The sequence below is a fragment of the Leuresthes tenuis genome, unplaced genomic scaffold (assembly GCF_036924035.1).
Source record: "Leuresthes tenuis unplaced genomic scaffold, fLeuTen1.0.hap1 SCAF_12, whole genome shotgun sequence".
NCBI classification, from domain to species: Eukaryota; Metazoa; Chordata; class Actinopteri; order Atheriniformes; family Atherinopsidae; genus Leuresthes; species Leuresthes tenuis.
In genome coordinates, this window is record NW_027325366.1 from 25007047 (window position 1) to 25020473 (window position 13427).

Consider the following 13427-nt stretch of genomic DNA (forward strand, 5'->3'; position numbering starts at 1 on the left):
ATATTTGAGAGACCGATAAACTCAATTTTGTTCAATTTTATTTGTAAGCTGCTTTATTCTTATACATCTTTCTGAAGACATTAAAAGTGAAGGAAAATATAAAGTATGACTCAACTGAAAGGATATATCCTCAGGAGAAACAGCAATAACGCTAAGACAACTGTGAGACTGGCATAAGCTTCTTAATAGAAGCATATTGCAAGTATACCTTGCCTTTAACTTTCCCCAATTCACCTCAAAAAGTGTATCAGCAGTGCACGACGCCGCTGCATTTATTCCCCCTGACAGCACTCAAGTTTTATAGCCAAACACAAGTCATAGTGGAAACTGCGTGCTCCTGAATTAAGGTGTCATGCAGTTTTATTTATGAAGCCCAAGTCTCTGTGCCCATAAGGCATATATTGATTAGGTGATAGAGTAATAAAAAGATGAGAGCTGGCACATGTTCAGTACTTCATAAAACACAATTTACTGATGTGTCTTCCATCATCTAGAACTGGAATAGTTTCTTTTAACAAATGAGAAGGCACTGGCTAAGTATTTGGCATTCTTTCATAAAGGCAATCAATTTCAAGCTCTTCCAGACACCAATTGTTGGTGCGTGATTTACATTGTGTGTATTACAAGGTCCACACTTTGTCAGGCTTCCTCTTCTGAAAGGGTAGGGTGTTTTAGTTGGTTCCTTTCTTTTATTTAGACATCTCACATCAGTCATCACAACCGGGTCAGTCTTGACTGACAGTTGTTGTTCTTCATATGACACTTTGTCGAGGCGGCAACGACACAAGCAACACAAATATGAAAATCACCAGGGAAACAGCAGACCCCAAATCCATTTTCTGTCAAAAAGTTTCATGCCCTGACATAAATCAAATAAGTTGTGTAAATCAAAGTAGATCAATACAATATATTAGCTCTAAAATAAATACAGTGTTATGAAACTTTAAATATATTAGATTACTGTTTGGACTATGGCTACAGGAATTAACATTTTGCTATTACACACTCACATGTACTTAAAAAAGGAGCACAAAATCACAAATACATAAAGATGGCTACAACAAAAACATGACCTGATATACATGCCATAAACCACATAGATTTTCACCAATGAAATCTCCAATGTCTCACGGACCAAAACAAGAACAAAGTGAAGGACAGTACTGTTACGTCTGTTTAATGTTTAACGTTAATGTCTGTTTCTAAAGGCACACAAGTAATCTTCGCAAGCACTTGTCTGCACTCTGGTGCTCACAGGTGAAATTACATTTGGTCTGTGTGGTTAACAGACTTTCATCATTCGCAGGAGGCACAGGACACAGCCAATGTTCAGTACATTCAAATGTCAGAACTAGTAGCTGCAGCATTTGTTTTTCTTTTCAGTCTTCACAGTTTCAGCCTCGAACAACAAAAAATAATGTCAGGTCCTCTCTTTGACATTTATCTTTTTTTATCTTTATGTATTTCCTCTGGGGCATGGTGGGATTAGAATACTGCAGAAAAGCATTTCTATCTGAGGAAATAAGGATAGAAAAACATGCAAATGGCATGAAAAAACTGCAACAAGGGTTGTTGCAAAGTTCAGTTGACATTTGCAGCAGAAAATTATATGTTTTGCAGAAAAACTGTGTTTTTTGCTTTTAATTCATTGGACTGATATGAATGTCCCTTTGAATGTGACAGCTAACCAATAGAGGGTGAGGGATTATTTGTTTCTTTTCTACTATTTAGTTTTAATCTTTTCCTATAAATAAGCTTCGCCCACATCACTTTAATTATTGCTTTAAGACCCAACACTTGAAAGTAATGCATTCTTACAAACTGTGGTCTTGAAGGAGTCTTTGTCACAACAGAGTTGATAGACACTCTCTATCTGAGTTGTCAATTACATCATGGGTCTTTGTGTTTTACTCATCTGTGCGATGCAGTTTGGGCTGATTTTGGTCAAACAAGAGCTGAGGTTGAGGCTTGTTTTAACGCGTTTCTCTCTTTGGCGCCTGTTGCAGAACCAGACTCTGACCACCTCCTTCTCCAGATGGAGGCCTTTGGCTATGCGGGCTATTTCCTGAGAGGAGGGCTTACTTTTCTCAACAAAGCTACGCTCAAGGGCCTCCTTAGCTCCAAGACTGCAGTATCAAACAAGGGACAGATGAGAAAGCAATATACTGTAAGACTGAAGTTGTTGTAAGATATATTTTATACATTTTATCCTCACAATACACACCTGATAGTTGTTCTTCTTTTCCTCTTCCGCTCATTCATTCCTATTTTATCATTGTACAAAGCTGCAGTAAAGTCAGAGAACAGATAACTATTTTAGCATGCCTGTGCTTTCAGTAATGGTGGAAAATGACAACTTTAAGCATCACTGCATTGAAATAGCATGACAGGTAACATAGCCTACATGACCTTTGGATGAGGTAGTGGCCTACTGATTGCCAGACCAAGTACCTTCATATAACTGTGATTTCCTTATGAATAAATATAAATGCAACATTTTGAAAATGAATAAAGAATATCTCAAGATTCCTCTATATTGTGCTGACATGGGAGTCACAATTATGCAATTCACCTTTCTTTTTTTCACTCCAAACATCCGAAATACTCTTTACAGCCAGAACGGACATATATGATATGTTTAGAAAAAACATCCAAGTCAGTAAAACTTGAACAAGCTCCCTATAAAAACCTACAAAACAGAAGTTGCGTTAAAGTTTGGTGTCTGTAGGTGCTCCTGGGGAAGGGAGTATCATAATAAAAGAAAAGAACATTTTTGAGGACGTATCCTTATAACATATAGATTGCACACATTCAAACAAATTTGATATGAATAAATGTCCATATATATCATATCATAAAGACAAGGGCTTTATTCTACTAAAAGCAATAATAAAATACAGAACATAAAATATATTTTTTCAGACATGAATTTTCCACAAGTCTGAAAAAAGGAATGTTAGAGAGGTGAAAAAATGTCATAAGAAATAGAGAAAATTAATTAATGTTTTTGGTTTAACCTTACTGGATGGATAAAGATCACACCTACTCTAAATAAACTCTCCAGGGGGGTTGATGCAATGTGTGTGACTCACCACCAGCCAGCTCAGCTTCGTCAAGCCATTTAGCCAGAATGGCCTTGAGTTTGCAGGCGTTCTTAAAGCTCAGCTGCAAATTTTCAAAGCGGCAGATCGTGGTCTGGCTGAACTCTGAGCCATGCACTGCAGCGAGAGCCTCGCCCACATTAGTCTGAGTGTAGCCTGAGGTCAAAATGAAACCGAAATAGAAACACTCAAACAGAGGAGCGGCAAGGCAAAAAAACAAAAAGACATACAACAGTGATGAACAGTGAGACTATTTTAAGTTATTTTAAGTCACACTCACCAAGCTTGATCCTGCGTATTTTGAAGTCATTTGCAAACATTTCCAGCTCTCGTATCTGTGGGGAATCCATGGCAGGAGTATCCTCTTGGTCCCGCACGCTCTTCCTTTGGGTATCATTTTTAACCTCACCACTGGGGCCTCCAGGGGCCTCATCAGCTGAGAGTAGGGCAGAGGGCAGCGAGGAGAAACCATGGCCAATGGCACATGAACTGCTACTTAACCCGTGATCCGGAAACTTGTATATGCAAGGAGTCAGAGACCCTGAAGAGAGAATGAGAGGGCAGAAGGGGTTAACAAATGTAAGGTATGAAAAATAGTTGAGGCCTTTTGGCTGTCAGAAAGGTTTTAAAAGCTACATGGCCACAAATCCACATGCATCCTTAGAGTCTTTATTTTAATGCAAAACCTGGCGTTCCCCAGGACACACTCTTCACTAGCTGTGAAAAAGGAGGTCTTTTTTCTTCTTTGTTTTAGCTGACAGATGGTGTTGTATTTTTCATTTTTTTACATCAAATGCCACAACATGACAGCTTCCATTCTCTCCTTGAATTAAGATTCACACCTTAAAAGCCAAAGCCTCTTAATTTATTATTTTCCTTATTTTGTACAGCACCATCTTGACTTTAGCATTATTCCACCTACAGACAGAGACAATCACTCACTGCAGTTGTATGGAATAAGATCTCCTTTTGAAGCTACACTCTTGGCTGACACCTAAGCCATTTCCATTTGCCGAAAAAAAAACAATAAGCCTAGCCTGAAAAAGGCAGTATTTCAAATGAATCCTACAGTAAAGCTAATGTGTTTTCATTCTTTTTGCTGTCAGTTAACACAACACACTCCAGCTTAAATACATTTGCTTGAGTGTATCCACACAATCCTGGGTTCCCTTCCTCTATCCATCTTAAATGCAGTCTATTAAACAAGAATATACACTGTACAACTATATCCAGCTGCCTTGTAATATTTATGTAACACGCCACAGGCTTTTGGCTTTATTTTTGTTTTGATTATTCATTATTGCGGCAGGTGGCTGTTGATGTTGAGTAGTTGCATTGAGTGGAAGTGATGGCTATTTCTCTTAATCACTTATGACAGATTAATGACAGATGGCCACCCTATGCGAGGATGACTAAATGTCATTTGGAATGTGATGCTATGCTTTACATCATAACAATTGCTGTGAAGAAAAACTGTACTGATGAATTGTATGTGAGTAGAATATCATATTTATCATATGAGACCGAATATGAGACTTTTCCTAACATTATAATATGAGACTACTGACAGATCCACTGCGGTCTTTGCTATGAAGATTATATAGAATGCTATTGCTGGAACGGTACAGCATCTATAATGGGTAATGCCTTACTCTCCTCTTGTGTTAATGGGGCTGCAGCGTAAACTGTGTTACACAACGGAAAAAAATATTTACAGATCAAGTAGTTAGGGGGATAGTAAGTGTTGCTTGTTTAGCTTAATTATTTTAGGTTATATTCATGGCACATATGAATGCTTTGAACAAATTATTTCTTTATAGTAAACATAAACTCAAGTTACACGTTATCATGTACACCTAACATAAGAACTAACCATCCACCCACGGTACCACATGGACAGATTGCCACAGGGCTAAGACAGAGGCAGAAACAACCATGCTCGGTCTCATTTACATTTATTGGTGCTGACTAATGTACAACAGTTCTCATGTCTTTGGACTGGTGAGACGAGACCGAAGCAGATGAAAACCACAAAGGACAAAGAAGAACATGCAGAGCAAACGCGTGTATATGCTTTTGTCCTAAATTCTTCTGGTGACTTTCTTACTGTTTGACATTGAACTGCTGCACAACTGTGGCCAATTGTTAAAAATGCAAAAGAATAAATCCTCTCTTTATGAAGATTATAAAGTTCTCTTTTTTTTTTTTTTTACTGTTTCAGAATGTTTGAGAAAACATGTCACAGGTACATTTTGACCTCTTGTCCAATAAGTAGTAGTGTCATAATTCATGGTTGCAAATTGCGAGAAGGTAACATGTCACCTTCCACTATTCCCTTCTTTAAGGCCAGTTCAATTGTAACGAAATGAGGAAGGTGGACATCATCATATAGAAACATGTATGGAGTAAGGAAAACTATACAATATTTGATATTTATTGTAAAACTGCAGCACTGTGGACCAGTGTAGCTTGTACACTCTAGAGCTTGTACAGCTCTGTCATGGGATCAGTTTTGGTCTTGAAAAGTCTTAATTCAAATTTACTGACATTTCACATATTTAGTTTTTGTGCTATTGAACTCTATTTATTCACATACATACATTTCTCTGCTCATTTGAACAAGATGAGCTGCAACTCCACAAATGTTTCCTTCCATTAAATAGGGCAGATATAGCACACAGCAACATCTTTTCTCGTGAGCCTGGGATGACAGAATGCAACAAAAGCTTCTATAGGAATTCTGATGACATGAAAAATTGCCTGACAATTGCCTGAGATGTTTGAGCTATTTTGGTCTCTAGAGCTGTAACACTATAATAGCTCCTACACTGTTCTAAATGGTTAGGTTTCTAGAAGAGGATGCTATCATTGACCCTTTGCATTGTTCAGTTGGATGTATATTCAACCTGGAGAGTAAAGCTTGCAGATTCCACACCAAAACTGTGTGCTTCAGGGATTTTCTTCTGAAGAATGAGTGGTCATTTTTCTTTGGTAAAAATTCTTCTTTCACTTGCACATACAGATTAAATCTGCCTCTCTCTCTAGCCTTTAGCTCCCAAAGCCATTTCCTGATTGATAGTTGTATTTTAAAATTCTTTCAACTAGTCCTAAAACCAGTGTCAGTGCTCTGTGCACATCACTTAATTTAATAATCTGTGAGAAGTGTTTTGAGGAAGAGTCTTCTCCCCAGGGAACAACCTTTCTTGGTTAACTCAGCCACCCCCCTACAGACACACACTGACAAACACTGACACACACAAAACCTTGCCAAGCTTGTTAAAGAGAGCCAGAGAATGTCTCCAGATGTCTGGCCTGATGTTCCCCTGGGATACAGCTATGCTGCAGTGGAGACAGCAATTGTTTTGCATGTTATGTTGACAGACTGGGCAGCAGGCCCCACTCATTACACAGGTGGGCTAACTGGCTGTGTGAAAGCTCCTGTCTTCCCTTTTGTACACGGACATAAACCGCCCAGTTGTAACATCCCCAACCAAAGCCTTGAGCAAAGCCAGAGAGAAAACAAACTGTCAAGCACAAAGTTGCCATGTGAAAGTTACAACACTTTTACTTTTTACACTCCCAAAACCAACTTTTCATAAAGTGTCATTTCTCTACGGCCAATGTCTTTGTAAACAAGCAAGTATTTACAGATCTAACAAATAGGATCAAGTTTTATGCACCTGAACATGCCATTAATTAGACAAAAAGGCAAACTGAAAGGGAAACTAAAGAATTAATAATTCATCTTTGACATCATGTTAATTATAAATGGACAGTGATTTGTGAGTATGAATTATCAATGAACATTTTACTATTAGCACACAGTTTAAAGGCCAGATCAGTATGATCTTACAGATCTTCAGAATAACAAAATGCTGCCATCCAGACAAATGTCACAATAATGAGACACGATAAATATGCGATCTCTAGTGGTCATGACAGCAAATGCATGTGATGGGTAAAAATGGCACCCATAAGGATGCAGTCTGCCATGATTAACTTCTTACCCCACCAAATGTTTTGATCTCTAACAACAACCAAGTGATTTATTAGAAAAGGAAAATGAGACAACATTTAACTGTAACATGGTGTGCTTATATGTAACCAAGGCAATCAACAAAATGGTTGAAAGCACTTAACTGCTCTATCCAACCACCTTATGAGGTCTTTTTGGATTCTTAAACTAATGTAGAAATGCTCTTATAATTCGCATTTCCCTTCTGCTGTTTGCAGGGTGATGGTTTTCATGATGCTGTTAGGAGCTGTAATGACAGGTATAAACAAATTGCCTATATGGCCAATTCAACAGAGGGACTTCTTTTATTTGCCCTTTCACTGGATCCCAATTTTTTTGGCTACTGGGTTGTAAGATTACACTTTTCACATATTCATTATTTAATCCATTTTGATCCATTTGTCTTTTTTTGTCCATCTTACCACAGTTCTCATATCTCCAAGTGGAGTTTAATGATATCACCTTAGCTTTTCTTTTCATTCATTTGATCCACCACGTACTCTGATCCAAACCCCTACCAAAAATCTCTTTCATAGAGTAATTTGTCAATCTTCATTGTTAATACATTTCAGGCATCTTTTCCCCTAATCTTCCAACAAGTCTTTTTTAAATTTTTTCTATTCTAAACTTGAGGCCAGAGCTGCACTCTAGTTGGTTTCTTTATGCCTTAATTTTGCTATTTGAACACTGAGTGAAGAATCCGAGATCATTAAAGTTACAAATTAGCCAATTTCCTGGATGTAATAAAAGAGGACACCTGATTAATTTAATCCTAATGCCTAATGCCTCACCAACTTTTGACACTTTGAATGATTCAATTCTATCAGACCATTACTTCAGTTGGTTGATTTTTCTGGGGCAGAGCTCCAGTGCTCAAGGACTACCCTGTACCAGTCTTGTCTGTAAGATTTAATTTAATCTGCAAATGTTAATTATTACAGGTCATCAAGGTTAATTTGTATCGTCAGTCTTCATCTGACAAAGAAATGCATCAATGCTTAAAAGGTTGTTTGTTTCCTTATTCATTTTCTTCTTGTATTGTTATTATTATCATTATTATCAGTCCATCCATTTTCTACACTCGCTTAATCCAGTTCAGGGTTGTGGGGGCTGGAGTTCATCAAGCCATGACCAGGTGAGAGATGGGGCACTCCCCGGACAGGTCGCCAGTCCATCACAGGCCCACACAGAGCTAAATGAGACAAACAATCACGCATGTTCACACGCACGCCTCGGGTTGATTTAGAATCACCAATTAACCTAACATGCATGTTTTTGGACAATGGGAGGAAGCCGGAGAATCCAGAGAGAACCTGCACATGCACGGGGAGAACAAGCAAACTCCACACAGAAAGAAGCCAGGATTCGAATCAGGATCCCTCTTGTTGTGAGGCATTATTATTAATATTATTAGTGGTCTTCATAGGATCATAGGATGCATCAGGATGCATAGGTTACCTGCTCATAGAGTTTACCTGTTGAATAAGTTTTGGTATTTCTTATGTTCTGTCATCATGTCTTGGACACAGAAATTATAATGTTACCATTGAGTGATTTGACACTACAGGACATCTTAACTGATCCTGAGCTTCTTTACATGGGGAAATTAGGTTAAAAGTTAAAGTTCATGTGAAATACTTCAAGCTGAAAGGCTATAATATCAATATGAGTTGAGTAGTCCTCTACTTTCAGAGACTGCTATAAATTATCAATTTATAAGCAGTTGTCTTAAAGCAATTGTCTTAATTATCAATCAATCTGTTTGGTATACTGAGCACTAAAACATTATTGTGATATAAAAGGATGGTATGTGCGTTGAGTCTTGTGCTCCATCACTTGTGCAATTCCCTCTGACTGTTTTAAACTCAACATCTCTGAGCTTAAGGAGCTCAAATAAGTTAATTAAGGCTGGAATTGATTTCAACTGGTAGCAAACTTTAAACTTAATGGAGAGTAAACACATTTTTTTGTCAATTTAAACCTTCAGCTGCTGGCTCAGGAATAACTCTGTGCTTGTGTTTGTTTGAGAGTGTATAAGTATGGAGAGGGTGTGAATCTTTTCTTTACCTTGCAATGGGTTTGCACCACTCACCATGTTAGGGTGAGAGACGCCACAGGTCTGCAGGATACGAGTCTGAGATATGCTGGCAGAAAGCATCTCCTGTGCTGCAAAGAAAGACGGAGAAAGGCACAAAATGTGTCATCACCATATAATGTAATCACCTGTCTGCTAATTAGCATCATCTAAGATAACCATCACTCTGGGCATAGCACTAAACATTTCACAGTGATTATTTATAAGATGTCACATTTGTTGCCTCACATATAAACATCAGTTTGAGTCGAACAAAGTATCAACACATGAAACTTTGTGAACCTGTGGTAATACTGAGATACATATAGATCATCTGATCAAGCTGGTGCTACATAACCCGCCTAGTTCCAAATTCCTCTGCCAACACCTCCACTCACCTGCCATCATGCCATAGGCTGCCTGCTGGTTGCTGTAGTGACAGGGGGTGACTGGATAATGTAAGCTTGGGGGGCCGTTACTGAGAGCATTCCCTAGGGAAGAAGTGGACAGGTGCATATGGGAGCGCTTGGACACCTGACCCAGGGACAACCCAGATGATACTGATGGAGACAAAAGTGGTTACCATCTGAGCAGACAAGAGAAAACTAAGAGCTTGAGAGATTTTTCTGTTAAAGATCTTATACCGAAACAGCTCGGCTTTGGATATGACCCAGGAAAGTTTTTTAATTTTCAAAAAATGCCATTAGAAATTAAACGAATTGTTAGCTTCTCTGGTCTGGCATAAGATACATTGTCTATAAATCTAACCTTTTTTCCAGTAAATTATTTTAATGATTTAAATCTGGTTTAATACCAGATTAATGTATTAATAACGTTAATACCAATCATGTGCAAGTTCTTAAAGACAGTAAACCTTTACCGTGAAAACATAGCTAGCTGTAACATTTATGTCAGTTCTACAGAAATAAGCAGTGGTGGATCTCTGAACTCTGAAATGCATCTTAAATATTTCACCTTGCATATACTTGTGTAGCATCGAGCTTAGAGGAGCACAGTTGTGGTGAAAAATGCAGACACATGCTTTGATGATGACTTTTCTCAAATTTACATGTCTCTCCGAATGCTCTTCTTTGTTGCTAATTACCTAATTATTCATGTATTCATGTTTATGCAGTTTGGTGCTCACTCCAGGCACTAATGAGTGCTTACTAGTATTGTTAAGATGCACACTGATGTGTCTTAAAAAAACATCAAAAGACTCTGCCACTGAAGATAATTTTGCCATAATTGTGAAATGTGGATATCTGAATATTATAGATTTGACATATTTCACAGGAAGTGGTCATATTTATTGTTAGTCATGAACTCATGAGCTTGTGTAGCCTGAGTGAAAAAAATATTTTACCAGCCATGTTTCCCCTGCTGCCATGTGCAAATGATACATGAATGATGTTCTGCATTATCTAATCCTGTCTATTCAAAGCTATAACAATCACCAGGCACCGAAATCCCGTGGAAGTTTTCTTCACAATACCCCAATTACAATGAGCTTGGGGAGTCTGTCATACTGATATACATATTCTCAAAGCAATTATCCACTGACAGCTGAGCCAAACTAACTGATGCGATATATTTACACCATTTAGATCAGATATGACCAACTTTACACTATATTTCAATTGGATTAATTCTCTACATTGCCTGCAAACACAATAATGCTGTCATAAGTATATTGGTTTGATCAATTATAAGTCATCAGGAGCAATTTATAGGCCTACCTGTACATGTGATCATAATAAATAGTTGTAAAGTCCTCCAGAGTATGTTAATGTGCACAATTTGGTGTACTGTCAACATCTTTCCCTGAAGATGACGATTGGAGCCATCGCATCTGGTATTTACTATCATGACATGACATGTCAATTAGCCTTTCTAAGCTCCTACTTTCCACTTACTTTACAAAGACAAAGCCGTAGCAATATAAATTGGTTAGATATAACTCTAACTCTAAAATACATATATGTATATGTGTGTGTGTGTCTAAGTGTGAAACATTAAAAAAATGATGAGCCCATTTTACCTGCAGAGACCATGCTGTGAGCATGGGAGGTGGTTGGCAGGCAGTCACTGGTAGAGCCATGGTGCATGAGGATTGGCAAGGGTGAATCTCCTGCCAGAGGGGTGAAAGGGTCAGCACCAAATGCCTGACATGCCATATTTCTTTGGCTTTGTTGAATGATCCCAATGCCACACTGATGTTCGTTTCTCCACAGGATTCTTCTCTTCACCTGTCCCTCACTTGCTTTATTTGGTCTTGTGTCCCATTGTTTGTTAGCTTGTCCTTCGTCTTTTCTTGTTTTGCCTTCTTGAAATCTGTTATCTGGCTGTTATGCTCTTTCTTGTAATGTATCTTTTCTCTTGTCTTCTTGTCTTGGTCCGTTTGTCTCTGGCTCAGTTCGGCATCTCCCCTCAGGCACTTGGGAATTTGAGAAAACTGCGATAAGTCACTTTTTTTTCACAGGGTACTGGTTGTCAGCAGCTCTGCCAGAATCCTTCACAGTTTCAGGCACAGCTTAGAAAAGTCTCTCGCAGATAAATAGTTGAAGAGCTTCAGGTTCAGTTTTAAATCACCCGTACACCTGCTCATATTGAGGTCTCTACAAAGCAGCCCCCTGTCTTTTTTCACCATCATAGATTCATCTTAGCCTGCATCTGTCATACTCGCAGCATTTTTCAGCCCTTATCTACTGCAGGTATTTATATCCCACCCACCTACATCTAACAACCCCCCCTCTCAACCTATAAGATCCCCTATTTCCCATCAAGCTACTCTCCCCCCACCTTCCAATTCCATGTCAGTGCTTTAATTGCTTGTGTTTGTACTTCTCATCCCGTGTCCAAATCCGGGATTAGGGTACAGAGCGGCTGGGAAACATGATCTTCTCCACCTCTCTGTCTCTCTCGCTCTGTTGCTTTCTCGTTGCCTGATTACAGGACTGTATGGAAGCAATGGGAAAACAAAGTGAACAGTTTTCCTTTTTTTTAACATGCATTTCTATTTTTTTTTTTTCCCTCTCTAATTTTAGCAGCATTGCTGCATCATTTGTCTTTTGTGCATTTAAAAATGAGAAGAACAATGAAGTTGGAACATGATCCTAAAGTTTGGCTGCCAAAAGAGATTTGGAATCTCAAATGATTTTCACCAAAGTCTTTGCCCTTATTCAGCTTCTCAGGTCCATGACTTGCTCACAATCAAAAGCAAAGTAAAAGGCAGGGCAGATTTTCAAGATTTATACATACTCTGACACCTTCAACCTTGTCTCAATAATCAGCAGCAAGCTGCTCCTCAAATAGCTGCCTGGCACTCAAGTGGCCTTACAGTATATAAATTATATTTGAAACGTAATTAAGAAATGGTTGTTAACAGGACTTGTAAAGGTCAGGTTGAGGTCTGAAAGAGCAATTTTCGAACTGTTCGTATGATTAATAGACAGGCAAAATAAAACTCCTATTTGACTGCAAAAGACCCTTAGGAAGAGTCAGCAGAGAGTCCTGGTGCATTGTCCCATTGAGCTGCACTACCCGAATAACTATGACCTCTATGGAAAAAACATTGGACATCTGTAAAAAAGTTGACAATGTTTTTCTCCAGAAATTGCTGGATTTTTATTTAAATCCATGCCTACCTAACATAGAATTTTGCAGTGAAGTTGCAGGAAAGTTTTCCATAGAGGTCATAGTTATTCAGGTAGTGCAGCTCAATGGGACAATGCACCAGATCTTTGTCCTCCATTTTCCCTGACAGATGATAAACATCATGGAAAATCTGTGGTGAAACTTCAAATGGAAAGGACATGCAAGATGGCTTCAGAATTTCACAGAGCTAAAAGCCTTTGACAGAAAGAACAGGTAAAACACACTCATCAACAGAAAATAAAGGAGCACCTACAGACTGTGATTTTCTTGCCAATGGGAGGATTGCTACAAAAAGAGCTGACAGTTGCTAAGAGCTCTCTAAGAACTTTCTCCTCTTTTAACAAAAGAGGTAAAAATCTTTAACTTTATCTTGGTCATTTGAAAATTTGCATCTTTGGTGCACTTAACAGTTTTGCTAGGTAGATGCGCTGTACCAAAAACAAATAGTCTTAGGAGTGTATGCTTCCCTAATCCCTGAAAAACTTTAGCAAACATGCCCCTTTTTACCACAGACATTAAATTGTCTTGTAGGACTTTCAGATGGTAATTGCCTGTGTTTTGTTTTGGGCTGACCCAGATT

The 13427-nt window shown here is 38.4% G+C and overlaps 1 protein-coding gene across 2 annotated transcripts; it reads right to left on the minus strand.

The window, feature by feature from the left end:
- Window positions 1-3: 3 nt before the first annotated feature.
- pou1f1 (POU class 1 homeobox 1) lies at window positions 4-11866 on the minus strand. Of its 2 annotated transcripts, none has more exons than XM_072397246.1 (7): window positions 11232-11866; window positions 9589-9681; window positions 9184-9282; window positions 3382-3642; window positions 3093-3257; window positions 2225-2285; window positions 4-2126 (listed from the first exon to the last, which is right to left on the minus strand). In XM_072397246.1, the coding sequence occupies exons 1-7, from the start codon at window positions 11365-11367 to the stop codon at window positions 1886-1888; spliced, it is 1056 nt and encodes a 351-aa protein (XP_072253347.1). In that variant the 5' UTR covers window positions 11368-11866; the 3' UTR covers window positions 4-1885. The 2 variants fall into 2 exon arrangements, with proteins under 2 accessions (XP_072253347.1, XP_072253346.1); XM_072397245.1 differs by having other exon boundaries at window positions 9589-9750.
- Between the last annotated feature and the right edge of the window lie 1561 nt (window positions 11867-13427).

Coding starts and splice junctions, on each gene's coding strand:
- pou1f1 (XM_072397245.1), bottom strand. CDS start 11,367: ATGGCATGTCAGGCATTTGGTGCTGACCCTTTCACCCCTCTGGCAGGA. Junction 9,283..9,588: donor AGCCTATGGCATGATGGCAG/GTGAGTGGAGGT, acceptor CTTTCTTTGCAG/CACAGGAGATGCTTTCTGCC. Junction 2,286..3,092: donor CGAAGCTGAGCTGGCTGGTG/GTGAGTCACACA, acceptor ACTTTACTGCAG/CTTTGTACAATGATAAAATA.